We start from the raw sequence: 21233 nt of genomic DNA on the forward strand, positions 1-21233 counted from the left end.
TGACAGGGTCTCGTGCTAAGACGCAGATGGGTTTGGCAGGAGAGGCAGGTGGGAAGGTTCTGGGGCTCTGCATGTGAAAAGCTTCTGCCTCTGAGCTGATGCTCCTGTCCATCGGGAGCTGCAGCAGTCAGTCGGCATGGCCTTCACTCTCTATCGTGTTGCCTGTGAGAATCATAATTGTTCTATAGACGACAGTAGAACACTTACCTTTATTATGGAGCTATTCTTAATTACATGTTATCTTCAATCGCAAGTGTTTCCCTTTAGAAACCAGGGCCAACAAATATAGAGAGCAGTTCTTGTTTTTTAAAATATATCTACATAGTTATGTTATATGTTGTGTATAAACTAAAACTGAATTGACAATGAGGTGATCACAGAAGATGGTTAAGAAATCGCAATTGTTTTTAACATATTGGTTACTCAATACTATAACTATTAGTTACACAACGAAGCTAATTGTTGCTGATGGTATGTTGGAGCCTTTAATTGATTGGGTTGATAATCTGATGGTTCTGCCCTCGTACCGGACAGGGTCTCCCCAAGAAGCTGAGGAACTAGACTGGACTCTAAGATGTTGGACTCTATGTTTAGTTTATGCTTGCAAAGAGGGAATCTCAACTGTACTTGATCAGTGGATATGCAACAAGGTGGAATATTGCACATGGGGGGAGGGCGGGGGGAGGGGTGGGGTGATTCCCAGTTCCAACGAAACTGTATCACATAATACAATGTAATCAATGAATAAAAAAAAATTCAATAGAAAAAAAATAAAATATATCTACATAGGAAAAAAGAGATTGCCTCACCCTTAGTATAATGAAGTACACTATATACCCTTCCTGGGTGCTATTTGCTTTACCATTATATATAGGTACATATATCTATATCTATATCTGTATCTATATCTACATATTTGGTATGTATATACCAAAGTCTTAATCTGGTCAAAAGTCTGTGTAGTACCTGGCCATGCCGAATGGCAGACAGGCTTGGATGACCCCTGTTTTATATTAGACCCTGACATGATGCCTAGGGTGCAGGTCTCCAAGGACACTGGATTGAAATGGCCTCTGAGCAATCCTAGCCTGTAGGAGCTGAGAAGGGGGACGTTGAGCTGTTTCACTCCAAAACAGTGCTTTCATGTATTTTTAGCTGCTTAAATGCCCTGCTAGGAGTTAAAATAGTTGAAAAGGCCAAGTGCTGTGGCACAGCAAGCTGAAGTGCTTCTTGGGATGCCTGTACCCTATATTGCTGTGCTGGGTTGAATCACAGCTACTTTATGCTTCCAATCAAACTGCCTGCTGGACGATGGGCCAAGTGCTTGGATTCCTATGGAAGACACCAGTGGAGTTTGTTATGAACTGACTAGGACTTATTTCCCAAAAACTCATGCAAGGTATTTAAATTCTGTGTCTTAACATTAATGATTGATTGATCAAGGGTGGAGATTTAGTTTACAATACAAGAGGTGAGACCAGTGGTTTTTGTCCTTGAGTCAGGCCTCACAAGAGATTTTATTGTTTGAGTTCAAATTCAGACTAGGTGAGATCTCTCTCTCTCTCTTGTCCCATTAGGAGATCATACCACTACAACCATCATAACTAGCTTCAGTCAAAAACTGGACTAAAGAACCATCCAATTCTGTAACCTCCAACTCTAAGTTGAAATAATATTTTTCTTTCCCAAAGATGCTCCTACTCAGGTATTTTAGTTAAAATAATGAAAATGAACTAATACAGAATTCCTGGCAACTGACTGCAGCCTAGCATTTGGGGAGTGAACTAGCAAATGGAAGAGCTTTCTCTCTTACTCTTTCCTTGTCTCTCTGTCATGCAGCCTTTCAAATAAAATAAATTAGTCTTTTAAAAAATATTTTTAAACATTTGCTGATTTATTTACTTATAAATTGTCACATATGGCAATAGTCCAATATATTAGTGGAAAATTGAAAATATAAAAGTTTGTGAATATATATTTCTTTTATAATAAAATTTTCATTAATATCCTGAAGACCGTTCATATACATGAATTTCAAATTTTTTACAGCAAAGGATGTGTCTTTTAACTTCATTTTCCATGAACTTTATAAAGTATCCTTATATGTAATTCAACTAATAAAAATGTGAATTACCAGATAGGCTTTAGAAAAGAAACATAAATAAAAGTTCTTATTTGCTTGCTCATTCTCGCAGATTGTCTTGGACAGCTGATTCCTGGAGTGCACAGCCCACTGCCCCTTCTGCCACACACGTGCATAGCATGTGATTGGTGCAGACTTGCCAGCACAGGCTGGCTTGGCCTTACACTGAAGTCTATAAATTCCCTAAACAGCAATTATTTCAATAAACTTAATTCTTGGAAACAGAACATTTTAAATCTTTCCTGGCGACTGTATGCACAGGTCAGTAACAATTTCTCCGCAACCTAAGCGATTGATCATATCTTCAAGTATGACACTTAAAATGAAATTAAAGCAAGCTTTACTGAAGTCAATAAACTTAGTAAAAACTTTCAACTTCGTGGCTGACACGGTACAAATGATGTATAATGTATAAAATTCCTTGTGTAGCCATAAAAATAACATTTGTGTTACAGGCTGAGTATTTTCATCCAAAAGGTTTGTAACTAGAAGTGTCTCAGATGCCAGATTTTGGGGATTTTGAAATATTTGCTTCTACAAAATGAGATACTTGGGCACCAAGGGTGGGACCAAAGTCTAAACAGAAAATTAATTTGTGTTTCATGTACACACAAGTTTATTTACTTGTATTTATTTGAGAGAGCAAGAGAGAGAGTCCATCCACTGGGTTCACTTCCCAAATGCCTGGGACAGCTGAGGCAGAGCCAAGCCAGAGCCAGGAGCCAGAAGTATCATCTAGGGTCTCCCATGCAGGTGGTAGTGATCCCAGGACCTCAGCCAGGGTTACACATTAGCAAGGAGCTGCATCCGAAGCAGAGGCAGGGCTCAATTCGAGGTATTCCATCACGAGACAGGTGTGTTCCCATGGCAGCTTACTCTGCTGCATTATAACATCCGTCCCTAAAAGTTCGTGCATGGACAAAGTCTCATGATGTGGAATTTTGCACTTGTGGCACATGTTGGTACCATTTTGGATATTGGAGCATTTCACATTTTTCATTTTCAGATTAGTTTCAATTCTTGTGGAAGACATTGACCCAAATACATGAGCTGTTACCTAAAACTTCCTAAAAAGCTGCATCAATAGGAAGCTAAAATCAGGAATGGAGCCAAGACTGAAAAACAGATACTATAAAAAGGATGTAGGCATTTTTTAAAAAGATATATCTATTTATTTATTATCACAGAATAAATACAATGAATATAATATTTATTGCTATTTATTTTATTTGTAAGAATTACAGAGGAAGGAGGAAAGAAAGAGAGAAAGAGACCTTCCATCTTCTGGTTCACTCCCCAAATGGCCACAATGGCCAGAGCTGGGTCCCTCCAAGCCAGGAACCTGGAGCTTCTTCAAGGTCTCCGTGGATACGGGATGCCAGGGCTGCAGGCAGAGGCTTAAAATGCTACGTTGTGATGCCAGTCCCAGAGATGTGGGCATTTTAACCAGAGTCTTAACTGCTATTCCAAGGTTTGCCTTTACTTTTTCTCTAATTGTATTACTTATTATTATTATAATTATTTATGTATTTATTTACTTTTTATTTCCTGTGCCCATTTAGGTGTGCCATTGGTCGGCTGGAATCCCACCAGGCTGATGACATAACTGGCTCCTGTGGCCCCTCCCGTTCCAGACTGAAGCCTGGGAGACCAGCCGGGTCTGGAGCAGATCCAGCCCCTCACCTCCAGTGCCCTGGGCAGCCATCAGTGATGAAGGAAAAAGAGGAAGGTACATACAATGACGATGTAACATCATGAAGAATTCACCAGCAGGTTCATGTGCAAAAGTATTGAAAATTTTGAGTTTTTGTTTCTCACAACTTGTGGCAATAGTGAGGAATATATGGAAAAATTGTCTGTGAGGCTAAAAGCTCAAAAGATTCTGAAGCCTGTGAAAAGTATTAATATCAAGAAAAATTACCCATTTATGAGTTAAGGAAACAAGAACACAAGAACGGTGGATAAGGTTACTGTTTGTGGTGAACAGCATAATGCTACTGGATACAAGAAATTAAGAGAAATTTGATTACTCTTTTTGAAAAACCTCAAGTATCAAAATCCCAGCCATTTGTTCCTGGCTCATTGCTACTAAGAAACTGTGTGAACTTGCAGGCCAAACAGCCTATGTGACCATTAGTGGCCTATGTGACCTTTAGCACTCATGGGCCCCAATTCTTATGAATCAAGGGCCCCCTAAGTCTGGTTATCTCACAAGTGGCTCCAAGTAATTAAGTGGGTGCTTCCCTTAGTTGTTGGAGGCATGGGCTGTCCAACCAAGATAGGTAGGGAATGTGTGGTATTTCTCCATCACCTTGCAGTCCATTGTGAATTGCCCCTTTTCAAGCTATTGTGGACTGCCCCTGTAAAAACCCTGTGAATGTGCTGTTCAAGGCCACATTCTGGTAATGGTGTTGGTCCTGGCCAGCTGACTGGCCAGTCAGTCAGCCAGCTGCCTGCTCTCAACCAAGAACCCAGGCTCGGATGTGCTGAGCTTGAATAAACCATCCTGCACAAGGATCGACTTCAGACTCCTGGTGATTTCTGGGGTTGTCAAAATCTGTACACAACATTTATACTCAGCTAATTTTTTTAGTAAATTCACATCTACTCTGGTAAGATTCATCATCATTTAGGAAGAGAAAAACAAATACTTTTGAGAAGAAACTGGAGCCCATGAGAATAAAATAGTTTTTTTAAAATTGCCTTTTCTAGTTTATCTCAAGGGTTGAATGAATAGCATCTCAAGATATTAAACAGATACAAGCATCTTAATCTATCAAAAAGCTGATGATGTTACACAGTCTACTGATAATCTTTGAGAGTTTGGAGAGAATGAAAAGTTACTTAAAGTCCAGAGTTGGAAAATAAGTGCATTTTTGTAATGTTTGCTCCAAACTGTGGGACTGAGAGTTTGGAATGACTCCTAGTAAAACTTTAAGCTGATGAGTGAAGTATTTAGGACCTGAGAAAGTGATCTGTGACCAGAAGAAAACAGACAGGTTTACAGAGAAAAATATGCCACATAAACTTTATATTTTTAGATAGGACTGCAGGGAATATCTTGATTTTGATGCTTTGACAGTTTCTCTGTCTCTGTAGAAAATTTACAAGAGGTGATGTTGCAAAGTAAGAAGTATCATTAAGTACAATTTTGTGGATTTGTAATCAGACTATTTGATTAATGATATACCTCAAAGTGCTGATGAATGAATTAATGTGAAATTATGGAGATTTTCTCAGGAGTATGCTACTGTCTTTTTTTGCTACCTTTTTAAACAAGTGATTTGGTTAAGGGCATTTCAGACATGATGCTGAAATTTGCAGAAACTCAGTAGTTAGCCTGTCTCAACATAAAAATCAAGATCTGAAAAGATCATAAAATACGGAAACAAAAATCTACCCTTGGATCTCAAACAAAACAGGGCCAAAAAGAACAACAAAATCAAATCAAACAAAAAAAAATACAATTGGGGTTCTCAGTGCCAGTTGAACATTAAAATCTAATTAGCCTGAGATACAACCTGGCGATGCACATGTTAACAAGGCATTTTAGATGATTTCAAGTTCAATTGGTATCACTCAATATATTTTGAAGGTAGAGGAGGCAGTAGCAAACCAATAAAAACCAAAGTTTAGGACATGTATGGCAATGTTAAGAGTATTTGTCCTTTGGGGATTGACTTATTTCACTGAGCATAATGGTCTCTAGTTGGGACCATTTGGTTGCAAATGATAGAATTTCATTCTTTATAAGGGCTAAGTAATATTCCATGGAGTAGATGTGGCACTGTTTCTTTATCCATTCTTCTTTTGACGGGCATCAGGATTCCATATTTTTGTTACTACCGATTGTGCTGCTGTAAGTACATGACTAAAGATCCCTTTCTCATATGCAGATCTCATTTCCTTTGGATATGTTCCCAGAAGTGGGATCGCTGGGTCGCAGAGCAGATCAATTTTCAGTTCTCTTAGCACTTTCTATACTGACTTCCATAGTGGTTGCACTAACCTGCACTCCCACCAGCAGTGAAGGAGGGTGCCTTTCTCCTCACATCCACTCTAGCAGGTATTGTTAAGTGGAGTTCTGAATCTAGGCCAATCTCAGTGGAGTTAGGTGAAGCCTCAATGTGGTTTTCATTTGTATTTCCCTGACAGGTAGGGAGCCTGAGCATTTTTTCATTTGTCTATTAGTTCATTTGAATTTGTTCTTTTGAAAAATGTCTGTTCATTTCCTTCACTGATTTCTTCACATTTTTGTTAATTTTGCAGTTGCTGAGTTTCTAAGCTCTTTGTAAATTCTGGGTATTAGTCCTGTATCAGTTGTGTTGTGTGCAAACATTTTCTCCCATTCTGTTGGTTGTTTCTTCACTTTGTTGATCATCTCCTTTGCTGTACAGAAGCTTTTTAGTTTGATACAGTCCCATTTGTTTATTTGCTTTGACTGCCTATGTTTTTGGTAACTTTTCTAAGAAGTTTTTTCCAATTCCTATATCTTGCAGAGTGCTTCCTATGTTTTCCTCTTATAGTTAAATGGTTTCTCAGTGCAGATTTAGGTCCCTGATCCATTTAGAGCTGTTTTTCATATAAGCTGACAGGTGGGGGGTTTTGCTTGTTACCTCTGCAGGCTGCCATCCAATTGTCCCAACAGCATTTGTTGAAGAAACAAAGTAGAACCAATGATTCTACCAGACATGGCAACTGAAAACATTTAAAGGGTTTTAAGTTGCAAACACCACCTGGAGAACTAGGTGGGTAAAAGGGTTACCTCCTGTCTGTCAGTTACTCTTACAGCAACCTTAAAAAGATCAGCATTGTGGCACAAATGAGTTTGAGTCATGGCTACTTTGTTTTCAATCCAGCTTCCTGGGACTGCACCTGGCAAGGCAGTAAATGATGGCCCCTGTCACAATTGCTGGAGAAAGGATGGATTTCCTGACTTCTGGCTTCAGCCTAATAATCAAGCTTTTGAGGCCATTAGAGGGGTGAACTAGTGCATGGAAGAGCTCTTTCTCTCTCTCCCTCTTTCTGTTGCTCAGTCTTTCAAATAAATAAATAAATAACCTTTTAGCTGGCTTCTACCATGGTGTGACCAGGCTCGTAGTGGCCTGGGGATGTAGGCTCACAGGGGACCTAAGGAATGGGGATGGCTATACTACACATGGCAATGGAACCTCCTAACATTCATGAATACTGGAGTTGGAAACAGACCGGGCTGGTACAGGTTATAGCACCAGTAGGCATACCCAAAAATTGGGTGTGAGGTGGGCCAGGCCGCAACATCCACCAGTTCATAAACACCAAGACAGAGGGGGGCAGACTGTTTTGAGTAAAAGCTTAGCATCCCCTGGAACATGTGAAATCTGGGTCTTTGAGTGGGCCTGGTGTGGGGAATTCTTGCTCTCACTGGTGGGCTGCCACTCCCTCTATTGAGCACATTGGTCAGTTGGGTATTGTTCAGGCCAGGCAAGACAGTTCTACTTGTTGGCAAGTGTGTGGGTTGGTTCTCAGGGGTACACCAGATAGGGTTAGGTCAAATCTTAGTACACTGCCATGTGCAGGAACCAAGTCGGGGTGTGATCTATTCCAGGTTAGGCTAGGCAATCACCCTTACCTGTTTGCATGAAAGCCAGGGATGGGCAAACTGAGCAGGCAAGGCTGCAGCACCCACCAGTGAGAGCAAGACTGGGGGCAGGCTGTAACAGGCTAGGCTGCAGCATCCAATGGCAAAGGCCAAGACAGAGCTGGTTATGCTGAGCTGGGTCAGAGCAACCTCTGGCACACACAAGATCTGTGACTGGGAGCAAGCCTGGTTAGGGAGCTAAGGGGATGCTGACGAGCATGAAAGCTGAAATGGGGTCAATGAACTGGGCTGGACTGGCTACAATATCCCTTGGCATAGGTGTGCTAGACTGGGCTAGACTCTATCTTCCCCTGGTCTTTATGAGAGCAATGGTGGGTGTTGAATGGGTTGGGCTAGATCTCAGTACCTACTGAACCACGTGAGAGTTGGGTTTAGGGTTGGACCAGGCAAGGCTGGGCTGTGGCATCCAACACTAAAAGCCAGAATGGGTATGGGTTGGTAGGGTAAGGCTGTTGTTCCTGCCAGGATGGCAGGTGGGCCAAGCCAGGCTGGGCCAATGACCCACTGGTATACATGAGATCTGCCATTGGGTGGTGACCTGATAGAAGAGTTTGGGGAACTCCTCTATCAGGATGAAGTCCCTGCAGGTAAGCACAAGAATCAAGATTGAGAGCAGCCCAGACCAGGCCAGATTACAGTACCTGCTGGCAAACATGTGGGTCAGGTCTGGGGCAGGCCAGGCTGGCCCAGTTCATAATACCCACTGGTAGATTTGAGAACCAGGATGGGGTGAGGACAGGCCAGGTAGTGCTGCAGCACCAGCCAGTTAACATTAGGGCCAGGACTGTACTAGGCTAGGGTACAGCACCCACTGGCAAATCCCAAGTTGAGGAAGGTCCTGCCAGATTGGGCCGCAGTACCCACCAGCACATGTAAGACCCTGGTGGGAAGATGAAGCCTGTTAATGGGCAGCACAGACTCCCCTGCTGGGTCACTGCTTCTGTTGGTGAACAACAGAACTGGGACTAAGGGCAGATTAGGGTACACAGAACTACAATACCCACTGGCCTGCACATGAGCTGGTTTATGGGGAGAGCCAGGCTAGGCTAAGTGACTGTATCCACTGGTGCATGCATGTATCAGAGCAAGTGCAGGCTTGTTGGGCTTTGCTGCAGTATCAGCTGGCAAGTACTGGGCATGGGGCAAGACCTGTCCAGGACTGCAGAACCACTTGGAAAGTATAAGGTCCGGGGCTGGGAATGGGCTTAGTAGGGAAATTGTGGGCACCTCTCTGATGGACTACAGCTCACCAGTGAGTAGCAGAACCAGGTCTGTGGGTGGACCTGGCTGGACAGGTGGTAACACCTGCTAACTTAAGTATGGGCTGCAGCGTGGAGTCAGTTGGGCTGAACTAGGTTGTAGCATCCATTGGTGTACACAAAAGCTGAATGGGATGTAAAACAGATTGGAGCAAGCTGCTGTACATGCCAGCATGCACAGGAACCATGGCTGGAGGCAAGCCTGGTGGAGGTTGTGGGGGTCACTCCCAATGGGCTCAAGTTCCCACTGGTGTACATGAGGGCCAAGTGTGTGGTGGGCAGAGTCGCGCTGCAGCATCCACTGGTTTACATAAGAGACAGGACTGGAGACAGAACTGACCTGAAAACTGCAACCACCAGTGTGTGTGTGTAGGCTGATGTAGGTAATGAGCTGAGCTGGACCCCGCGCTAGTTAGCACACAAAAGTCAGGTCTGAGTTCATCTCAGAGGAAGTTTCTTTGGGGATTCCCCCCAACTGAACCACTGGACTCAGAACTCCACACATGGGGAGAATCGCAGCATCTGTGGTCTGACCGTAGGGTGCATGTGTCAGAATTGGACCTCCTCAGCTGCTGAAGACAGTGCAATAAATGGCATGCCCAGATGCACATGGAAGATATGACAGTCCCTTGGGGCCCGCAGAGGACAGCTACTACCACAGCAGAGGATGGAAGTCTGAACAAATTGGTCAATCACCCCCAGTGAAGTGTTGACAGCAAATATCTGTGTGAATGGAGATCAAAGGTGGGCTATGTCAGCCAATGGACCTTGGAAGGATTTCCTCATCCTTCCAGTGACACAATCAACAGCATTTGAGAACTACTGAAACCACTTGAACAGAACCCTTGGAGCATGCGCCACATCATTGACCCCAGGTTGCTATCAGGTGGCCATCCCCATCCCCATCCCCAGGTATTGATGCGGTTAGGTTGAGGTGAATATAGATAATAAAGGAAACATAAAGTTCAAATATTCTCCCAAGATTTCCAAACCTAAGGATATTTGTATGAAAAGAAAGGTTCTAGAAGGGAAGAAAAAAATTTATTCAGAGAAAAATAGTTTTGATTTTCAGTAATAAAGGGGATATTTGCAAGATAATTTCCAGTTCTTTTCTGTTTGTCTCAGGTAAGTCTTGTAAAACTCTTTAAAGTAGGTACTCTTGGGCCCGGCGGTGAGGCCTAGTGGCTAAAGTCCTCGCCTTGAACGCACTGGGATCCCATATTAGCACCGGTTCTAGTCCCGGCAGCTCCACTTCCCATCCAGCTCCCTGCTTGTGGCCTGGGAAAGCAGTTGAGGACGGCCCAAAGCCTTGGGACCCTGCACCCGCGTGGGAGACCTGGAAGAGGTTCCTGGTTCCCGGCTTCGGATCGGCGCAGCACCGGCCATTGCGGCTCACTTGGGGAGTGAATCATCGGATGGAAGATCTTCCCCTCTGTCTCTCCTCTTCTCTGTATATCTGACTTTGTAATAAAAAATAAAATATTTACAAAAAAATAATAAAGTAGGTACTCTTACTATCTCCCCTGCTTAGAGGAAACTCCTGGCTTTGGTTCAGCACAGTTCTAGTCTTTCTGGTCATTTGGCGAGTGAAGCAGCAGATCAAAGATCTTTCTTTCTGTCTCTCCTTCTCTCTGTAAATTTGACTTTCCAATAATAAATAAATAAATCTTAAATTAAAAAAAAATCTCATCTTCATTTCATTACATTTATTTTGATCAAAATCATTGTTTTTCCCAGTATCATTGTATTTGTTGTTTTGAATCCCTGATCCTGTGGGCTCATAATTTCTTTTCAATTACTTTTGAACATCTTTTGTTAAAAATCAAAACTTGCAGCTGGTAGTTAGCAGAACACCTTTCCGATGACATGATACGGCTTGCTCAGCACAGCATTTTTATATAAAGCTCTTGCTGAATTCTAGCATTTCCTCATCCTTCTGCCAAAACCGATAACCAGCTTTACATCTATAAAGTGATATTTTTAGTTGCCTGAAAAATTCTGATAGTCCTCCTGTCAATATACATCAGAAATGCCATGCTTTTTAAATGCTAGATCATGGCTAATGTTATTGCAAATGTCAAAGGTGAGATTTAAATGGTAGACATACCAAAGGAAGCACCTCTATGACATAAATAATCTTTGTAATTTTCCCTAATGTGCTGCAAACGTGTTTCTAACTCTAAAAGAATAATCCCTTCACAAGATGACAATTAAATCTGATTTAGAACATCACTAGAAATTAACAAAGAACTTCTTGCAGTTGTTCAGAGAAAATCATATGAAAAACTGCAACTGCTTGGCTGTTTCTCATCAACTTGAAATAAAACTGCTTGATATTAGCCTTATTTAGCAGTTACTTCTTTTTGCAAGTCAGCAGAATGCAGTATTGACAAATGGTCCTGAACAGGAAGCAAGGTGTGTCTGTTGATTCGTGTGAAGCTGTCTACCCTGAAACACAGATCAGAACTGCCCTTTGCCTTCCCTCCCAACACATCAGCTTTGACATTCAACAGACTTCATTATGCTTCAAATATTAATAACGGGATGCCTATATATAGCACCATTTTCTTTATTTCCTTTTAATTTAATTTACAGCAAATGCCAAAATTGGGCACACTCCACACTTTTTTTGGCAGGAGGCTAATTGTAAAATAAATATCAAACTTCTTTCCTACCAAATCTCTCCTCCTCCCCATCATCAATTGAGCATTCAATTTAAACAAATTATCGATAGAGTAACAGTATCCAGTGTTTTTTTTTTTAAAGATTTATTTATTTCATTGGCAAGCTAGATACACAGAGAATAGGAAAGACACAGAGAAAAATCTTTCATCTGCTGGTTCACTCCCCAAACGGCTGCACCAGCCAACCAGAACTGAACTAATCCAAAGCCAGGGGCCAGGAGCTTCCTCCAGACCTCCCACACAGGTGCAGGGTCCCAAGGCCTTGGGCCAATTTCTACTGCTTTCCCAGGCTATAGGTAGGGAGCTGGAAGGGAAGCAGGGCCTCTGGGATGTGAACTGGCGTCCATATGGGATCTTGGCTTTTGCAAGGCAAGGACTTTAGTTACTAGGCTACAGTTCTAGGCCCACAGTCTCCAATTTATTTTATGGTACCATCTTTCCTTTAGATTTTGGTAGTTATGACTTTAAGTTCTAGGATGATCTGTGTAATGTATCAAAAAAATTACATAATCTTCATTGGGACCACAATATATCTAACATTTAAAAGTTTTTGAGACATACTACAGCTAGAAAATATTTTTTTGCATTTTTTCTCTCTTCTAACCATTAATTCATTTCAGAGAGTTGGAGCTGGCATTGTGTGGTGTAGTGGGTAAAGCCTACCTACCTCTGCGATGCCAGCATCACATATGTGCACCAGTTCAAGTTCCAGGAGCTCCATTTCTGATCCAGCTTCCTGCTAATGGCTTGAAAAAGTTGTGCAGGATGGCCCAAGTACTTGGTACTGCTACCCTCGTGGGAGACTCAGAAGAAGCTCCTGCCTCCTGGTTTTGTCTTGGTCTAGTTCTGGTCATTTTGGCCACTAAGGAGTGAGCCAGTGAGTAGAAGGCATATTTCTGTTTCCTCTTCTCTTGCTGTCTGTTTCTCCATCTCTTTCTACTTGAAAGGCAGAGTGATAGAGCAGAGAGAGAGAATGATATCTTCTATCTCCTAGCTCACTGTGCAGATGACTCTAGTCAAAGTCAGGAGCCTGTAGCACCACCAGAGTCCCCTAGATTGGTGGTATTGGAGCAATTCTGGGGAGCATTCTCTGTTACTTTACCAAGAGGTTTAGCAGAGAGCTGGATTGGAGGCAGTGTGACCAAGATTCCAACCAGTGCTCCAGTATGCAATTCTTGTGTACAAGCAGGCAGTTTAGCTTGCTGTGTCACAACACTGGTCCAAACTTCCTCTCTGTAAAACATACCCACCCAAACATGCACACAGTCCCAGATTCAAGAGTCTCATTTCTATTAATCTTATTATCTAGTTTCTATTATCTTATTATCTGTTTTTACTTATATCTATCACTACCTTACTTGGAGTTGTGTTTTGCAGTTCATAACTTGGGAAATGCTGTTGGAGGAGTCTCCTTATTATAACAGGGGAGAAAGTCAGAAACCCAAATAAAGCCCTTACATGTCTTTTCCCCCTTGAAAAGTTTTGATATTTTCATTTCCTGTGCCATATTAGAACTGATTTTGTGAAAATTTGGAGGGTTTCAATTCTGGTTACTTCTATTTTACATGTTTACTTTCTAGTAGAGGTGCTAATGAATAATTGAATGCCTAATGAGGCAGACAAGCAAATGAGAAAGTTAGTTAGAGGTTGAATAATCTATAGCTAAGTTCACTTTTACTGTTTCCTTTAAAACTGTCACAGATGTTACATATCAACATGCAATGTACATGCACAACAGGACCTTTCAAGCATTACACATTTGCACTACATATAATAATGAGACAAATATATGAAACACAGCATTTAGGGTTTACTGGTTGAGATCCAATAAAGTTAAGCACAGGGGTGAATTTGCACTCAATAGCATCCCTCTCCCACTGCTTTGGGCTACCTAATGCTGATCAAAACCAACCACCAATGAGAAAAAATTGCGTTCTCTTTTACATATTACTTCAGAGCTCCTGTCATCCTACAGCGGAGTCCTCACTCCCCAGCTGCTCTTCTTCCTTGAGATTGCACATTCTCTTCACATCCCCTCCACGCATGTGTGAAATGATCCCCATGGTCCTAACAGCTCCAAACATAAAATAGGCTCATATGTTTAAAGAGACTAATCCAAGGAGAGGCAGATAAAACTCCTCGAAGTGACTTGTTGCCATCTTTCCAAGGTCCTCCAATCTATTTAAGAGAACTATGGGGAGAGAGTTCTGATAGAATGTTGCAGGAAGTTCTGGGGCTTTCCTCCTATACTCACTTCCAGAACAAAAGTAAACAGAAAGCCAGCACTTGGAAAAAAATGAGAGCCTCTCTAGGAAGGGAAAGCCCTGGAAAGCTTCAGAGGCTGCCTTAGATGTCAGGAAGAATGACATTCTAGAAATGTGACAGCTAAGAAAAGGACCTGCCAGAGTGTTTTTGAAAGCAGTGATTGAAACACCAGAGATCTTTCCTAATGGCGGGGCAACTTTACACCACTGACTCTTTGGGTGGCCATCCATTGATCTCTACTTACTTGAGAAGGGAGGAGGGAAGAAGCGGCAGCACTCCGGTGTAGGGGTGACGCCACTGGTGGTGGAGATGTGTGGGCTTTGAGTGGGTAACATGGACACATTCATTTGACGTCAGTTGGGCTTGAGTGCACTGGGAAGGCTGTGGAGACGTCAGGTGTGCTGAAGCCTCTGACAGCTGTGTCAAGGAGCCAACAGCCTCATCCCTCACAAGAGTCCATTTTGAACTGTTCCACAGAGGGCATGAGCAGTAAAGAGGTAATAACCACAGCGCAACAAAACAAAGGAAGCTTTCCTCTTCCTTTTTGCTGTCTGCCCAGCCCTAAAAGACCTAGTGGCAGAATGGGATGTTTGAATAGACATTGGAGTAAATTATTGTCCTAATTTATTTTCTGTTGCTATAACAGAATGCCACTGTCTGGGTTAAAAAAAATGAAAGCTTACTCAGCTCATGTTTCAACATCATGTTAAAAAAAAAGTTCTTATCCCTGGTAAGAGTTTTGTGCTACTACATGACATGGAAGACGAGTAAATCAATGTATGTGCATGAAGGAACTCAGGTCTAGCATATCCTTCCTTTTTGTCAGGAAGCCACTCTCACGATAATGGTGCAAATGCCTTTGTGATCCAGTCACCTCTTAAAGGTCCCACCTCACTTTCCATCTTAAAGGTCACTAAATTTTAACATGAGTTTTGGAGGGGGCATTCAAGTCAGAGCAACTAGATTGAACCTCTGATAGTTCAAACGATCCGGGAAGTTATGTCTCAGGATGCCACTAAAGGTCATGGAAAGTTGTCACAGAATGTGTTTGAAAAATGAAAAGTAATATTTCAGGCTGGCAACCCAACAACTGATATTTAACATATCAGCTATACAAAATTTTCATTGCCCATCCTTTTATGGACATTTAGCTTTTAATATATCAGTTCTACTACATTTAAGCACTTTAAAGACAATTTTAGGACCTATCCTTTATTTTGCAAAAATATACATATATAACTATTTTCATTCCATATCCATAGTGTACTTTTTCTTTGATTTTGCCTAAAATGCAGCACTTTTTACATGAAATTTAGAATGTGATCAACAAGGTTGTTTCTTAAGGTTCAGGAACATGCCTTGCTCATCTTTGTGTCTCACAGTGTAGGTGCATAGTGTGTTTGTGAACTAAACTACTAGTTAATGTTGGAGAATTTAAAAGCAGATTGAAGAACTTCATTTTAAAATTTCTCAGATCCCTTATTCCAACTATCTATTCTGTTCACTGATCAGAAAGAAAACTCTAAAGTGTCTTTAGTTAGACTTATATCCTTTAACACTCAGAACTAATTCAGCACTGACATATCATTAAAGGAAAGCATTTCTCCATTACTGAGTGGACAGCTCACCAGGGGAGTCCCCCACCAGGCCCACTCCCAGACCCAGATTTCACCTGTGCCAGCAGGTGCTAAGCCCTTACCCAGCACAGTGTGCTCCCCAGCCTCTGTGTGAACTGGTGGATGTTGTGGCCAGGCCCACCCCACACCCAGTGCTTGGGTGTGCCCATGGGGTGTTGCATCCTGCATCGGCCTGGTCTATTCCCAAGTGTCCATGAGTGTTGCTGAATTCCGTGGTCATGCCTGCCTCAGCCCATCATCACCCCTAGCCCTTGAGCAAACCAGCTGGTATGGCAGTCCACAGAGGTGAGCCACAATATTCCCCATATAATCTGCTCCCAGACCAGTTGTCTTGTGAGCTGGCTAATGTATGGCCCAACCTAACATGACCCACACTCTGCCCTGACACTTACTGGCAGGTATTGTGGTCGACTCCTGCCAATTAGGCCCCCAGCCCTGGTTTTGTGTGCAGTGGTCAATAACATCTAGCCCAGCACAGGTCTCCCCCGTGGGCAGGTGTTTTTGGTTTGGCCCCAAAAGGTACTCCAGTTTCCCTCCTCTAAATCATCTAGTCTCAGCCCCATTGTTTTCCTGCAAATGTAGTAGCCTGGTTGGTTCAAGTCCCTCAGAAGTGGCTCCTTGCCTGTCACGTTCTCCATTAGCAGCTCTCTTCCACACACCTCGAATTCCCCGAGCAATCCACAGCACACAGATCCCCAAGCTGGTCCTCTGGAGATGTGCCGTGCCAGTCTGGGGCCCTGCCTGACTATCCAGGGCCCCACACACTCACGTGTGGCTCCCTAGATCTTGTCTGCCAGTGCTCAGGCATCTACCCTCTACATATCTTAAATATATATGTGTAACAAACAACTATGCTAGCATACTGGTGTCAGTAACACAAATATGGCATTAACCAAGTACAGGATGCCTGCCTGCTATTAGTTGCTTTTCTTCCAGCAAGGTAGCACTAGCCTAGGTACAACGTAATCTAGGCAATTGTTCACAGCTGGGGGAATAACATTTTCAGTGTATGAGGAGTCTGAAGGGATGTGGCCCCCTTGTAAGCCAAAGGACATCTATATTATTGTTACTAACATTATTATTTACATTGACATGGCGAAGCTACTTCTAAGAACTTGAAGTTTTCATGGGAGCTCTTCTATATGAGGGCAGTGACAGAAAGATCAGAAAGATTAGGGACAGAGGAAAGGGATCACTCAGACAAAACACTGACTCTGTTCTCTACCAATAAGTCATTGAGGGTTTCAAATAGGTAAGTAGCACTAAAGTGGCTGGATTGAACAATTTGCACAAATAAAATAGGGACAAATAAATATTCATAGTAATGATAGATAACTTTTATTAGGTCCTTTTCTGCACCTTTGTAAGTATGCAAAAAAACCCAGTTATGTTATGCTCCAGGTCAGGATGGGAATGCCTTGCCTATGACATCGCGTCATCTGGCTCTGCCAAAGGTAACCTCAGATGGGACACAACACTTGACACACCCATATTAGCATTGAAAAAACTGTGCCTTTTTGAAAAAAAAAAGATTTATTTTACTTGAAAGAATTACAGAAAGAGGGAGAAATGTAGAAGCAGAGAGAAAGAGACAGACCCTTCCATCCACTGGTTCCCTTCCCAAATGGCTGCAACGGCTAGGACTGGGCCAATTTGAAACCAGGACACAGGAACTTCCTCTGAGTCTCCCATGTGGGTTCAGGGAACCTAGTGTTTGGGCCAAGCTCTGCTGCCTTCCCAGGCACATCAGCAGCGAGCTCTACAGGAAGTGCAGCATCTAGGACTTGAATTGGTGTTGCTATCAGCAGTGCAGGCAATGGCTTTCCCCATTATGTCACAGCGTCAGCCCCCATAACAAGTTAATATTTAAGTTGGTAATTTTGTATGACCTGAAAATGATTTTTCATTCAGATGCCCTTGGCGGAAAAATATATTCCTCACTTCTGCTGGAATATACTAAGCATACTCAAGTGGCATATCTAATACAACTCTTCCAAAAACCCTAATGGGGTTGGCACTGTGGCACAGATTAAGCCTCTGTCTGTTCAAGTCCCTTCTGATCCAACTCCTGGGAAGACAACAGATGATGGCACCCACATGTGGGCTCTGGAGGGTGATCTGGGCTCCTGACTTTGGCCTGGACTTGGTCTAGTCATTGTTCCTCTTTGGGGAGTGAACCTGCAGATGAAAGATTTCTGTCTCTGTTGTTATTTCAAGTCAACAACAAATAGCTCTGTAAAAACAAACAGGGCCCAGCACGATAGCCTACTGACTAAACTCCTTGCCTTGCATGAGCCAGGATCCCATATGTGTACAGGTTCTAATCCCAGTGGCCCCAATTCCCATCCAGCTCTCTGCTCATGGCTTGGGAAAGCAGTCGATGATGGCCCAAAGCCTTGGAACCCTGCACCCACCTGGGAGATCTAGAAAAGGCTCCTGGCTTCAGATTGGCTCAGCTCTGGCTGTTGTGGCTGCTTGGGGGAGTGAATTATCAGATGGAAGCTCTTCCTCTGTCTCTCCTCCTCTCTTATACCCTGACTTTCTAATAAAAATAAATCTTTAAAACAAAGACAACAAAACAGCAATAATAATTTTTTAAAAACCCCTCTACATGGTTAATGATCTGATGATCATTTGACCCACAGACATTGAGGTTCTCCAGGACTAGAATGAACTGCCTGAGATAGCTAGTCAATGGCGTATACATGATCTGTCATCAGGATAAGTTACACTGAATGCTACAGTTCAGTCAGAAAGAGAGAAATAGAAGGATTGACACATTTAAAAAGACAAACCATGATCTGTTGTCAGGTCGAACACAGGCTAACAGAAAAGATTATTACCAGATGTCTGAGGTTTCCAGTCTTGAGGCCGCCTAAGAAAATGACCTGCGTGATGTGTGTGATGCATTAAATTTCACGGAAAAGTGATTCGAAGCAGAAGGGAACTGACTGTAAGTGGAGTGCTCCAGACAAGCCTGATGAAGGAGGTCCTAACAATGGCAGCTTACAATACAGTAAGCGATATGGCAGTCCAAGCAGGAAAAATATTGCATTTACTTTACCTATTATACACATCTGGAATAAATATTGTATACATGAGGCAGGCAAGAACACTGAAGGGCACCTGAGGTGCAAGAGCACATAACTGATGCTTTATTAACTGTTGTTACGTCTAACAGTGCCCAACCTGAAAGATACTGGGTGGCACTTGCTGAAAGTCAGAAACAATGGTAAAGAAATATGACAAATTCAGGTTGGAGGTTTTGGGGAATAGGGAATTCGCTAAAGGCTGTTGACAGGAGCATCCGAACGTTCCTTGTCTCTTGTGCTCTTTCCTTTTAGAAAAGGCCTGCCAGCCATCTCCGACCCCTCCCACCACTCGTGGCCAACTTTCATGCGTGGGTTCCTCGCAGGCAAAACGCGAGTGAAAAACACCAAACAGGAAGCTGACGGAAAACTTGAGTATACAAAGCTCTGATCGGTTCGTACGTCCACAGGAACTGACAGAAGGAGGTTCTTTGTCTATTCTGGACAGTACGAGGCGGCCCCGTCAGCCCTTCACAGACCCGGGAGCGGTCAGAGCGAGCGAGTTCCCCGACCCCCCCGAGAAGGAGCCTTCAAGGACGCGGCGCTGCCTTCCCGGGAGACACCGCCACTGGGCCCCGGCCAGGACCTCGGGCCGTTCCGCAATGCGCCTGTCCAAGCCGCAGCACACTCCGCTCCGCAGGAGCCTGTGCGCGGACACACGCACCCACTACCTGCTGACTAAAGCAACGCGGCCTTGCCAGCCTGCACATCCCAGCAGCCCCTCCTCCCGCGGGAACCAATGAGAACGCTACAGGTTCCCGCAGCCAATCGCATCCCGACTCAGTGGCCCGCACGTTGAATTCTGGGACTTGTAGTTCTCACCTGGCGAGGGCGCTCCATGGTGGTTAAGGCACTAGGCCACGCGTCCGATTCAAAACGAACACTCCCTCTCCGGACTAACCCCTTCACGATCATCACTTCCAAGAACTAGACGTCTTGAAAATAGAAAGCTTTTTCTCTTCACGCCACACAGACCAGGAAATCCAATTAGCTCCAGATGGAGGCCCTTCTGTCGCTTTCTCTCCGAGTCCTTTAACCGTCACTGAAAGTCTCGCGAGAGTGGCAGGCGTTGTCATGCCTCCGAGAGGCGGCGTGTGGGAGAGTGACGGGGGCTTCAGCCAACAGAGCGGCCCCTTCCCGGGCGTCCCTGCAGCGTGCGTGGGGCGGCCTCGGCGAACTCTGACCCCGGCTCTCGGTCCGCCGCCCCGCCCGGGGAGCCGAGGAGGCGGGTTTTGGCCGCGGGCCCCGGCGAGCGAGCGCGGAGCGAGCGGGAGCTGAACGGCCCGCTTCCGAGTGCCTGGGCTCCCGGGGAGGCCCGGCCGTGAGTGCGCGCTCGGCCAAGCCTCGGCGTCGTCAGGCCAGGCCTGTCCCCCGGGGAGGAGGAGGAGGAGGAGCCCCGGCAGCAGGCAGCAGCACCCGCGGCGCCGGCGGGCGGGCATTGCGGCCGTCAACATGGCGAGCGCCTCGTACCACATTTCCAATTTGCTGGAAAAAATGACATCCAGCGACAAGGACTTCAGGTGAGGCCCGAGATCCCAGCCCCGCGCCGTCGCGGGGCCCTCCGCCCGCGGTCCCGGCCCTCGCGCAGGCCCGGCCCCACCCCTCGTGCCTCGGCCGGCTCCCGGCTGGGCCCCCGAGCCCCGCGCCCATCTTGCCGTGCCCCTGCTTCCTCCGCCTCTGCTCCAGGCCTGGGCCCCCGGGCCTCTGGCTTCCCGGGTCTCTCCGCTGCCCGCTCCCCGGCCACACGCCCTGGTCCCCGGAGAGCGAGAAGGGGCCGAGGCACCCCCATTGTGTGGACCGAGCCACGCCGTGCTGCTGGTCGCGGCCCGAGCTGCCCCTTTCGGGGACCCCGCGCTCTCCTCCTGGGCCGCAGGTGCGAGGGGACCTGGCCGTGTGCAAGAGGGGTTCAGCCCTTGGCTGATTGGGTCACATTACTTTTTTTTTTTTTTTAATTTTTTTTGCATTTTTCTCTTCTGGGTGTTGGAGGGCGGAGGGGGAGGGGTGGAAACTTGGCTCGGGAGGGTTTTCCCGCCAGCATCTCTTGTCAGTTTCCCCGTGTCTGGTGAAACCGACGCGGGGCCTCGGGTGCCTTCTCAGCCTTCTGGCCAGAGGGGTGGGTGGCTGAGCCTTAAACCGAGCCAGTAAAGCGAGTTCTGTGGTACACGGAGCCGGTGCATGCCAAGTTTGACTGCAGCAGGGAGACTGGAGCTCGCGGTTTCCGATGCTGGTGCTGTGCGGGTTGCAAGATTTGTTGTGTCTTCACAGATCGGTCATCTTACTTGACTTTTTTTTCTCCCCTTCGCACTCTACAGCGTTTGTTATTTCCCTCCTCCCATTCCTTTACAAATTAAAAAAATAAATGCTCTGGATGTAACCAAAAAGCTTTTTATTTCTTTGCACCTTAAGTTTTATTTTTGTAGTTTGCGTCCATTCGAAAGAACAGTAGTCTTCAATTGATTGGTGGCTAGTTTGTGTGTGTTCTGAACAGTATAGCTGAACACATTAAAGTATACCC

General features: G+C 44.6%; 1 protein-coding gene across 1 annotated transcript in view; it reads left to right on the top strand.

Moving 5' to 3' along the window:
* The first annotated feature begins 19929 nt into the window (after positions 1–19929).
* Positions 19930–21233, top strand: part of CAND1 (cullin associated and neddylation dissociated 1) — a 32289-nt gene continuing 30985 nt past the window's right edge. Inside the window, exon 1 of the mRNA XM_004583004.3 lies at positions 19930–20238. Coding sequence (XP_004583061.2) covers positions 20171–20238 — 68 coding nt within the window. The 5' untranslated portion in view covers positions 19930–20170. The remainder of the gene's footprint in view (positions 20239–21233) is intronic.

This window comes from Ochotona princeps, chromosome 15 (assembly GCF_030435755.1).
Source record: "Ochotona princeps isolate mOchPri1 chromosome 15, mOchPri1.hap1, whole genome shotgun sequence".
Classification (NCBI taxonomy): Eukaryota; Metazoa; Chordata; class Mammalia; order Lagomorpha; family Ochotonidae; genus Ochotona; species Ochotona princeps.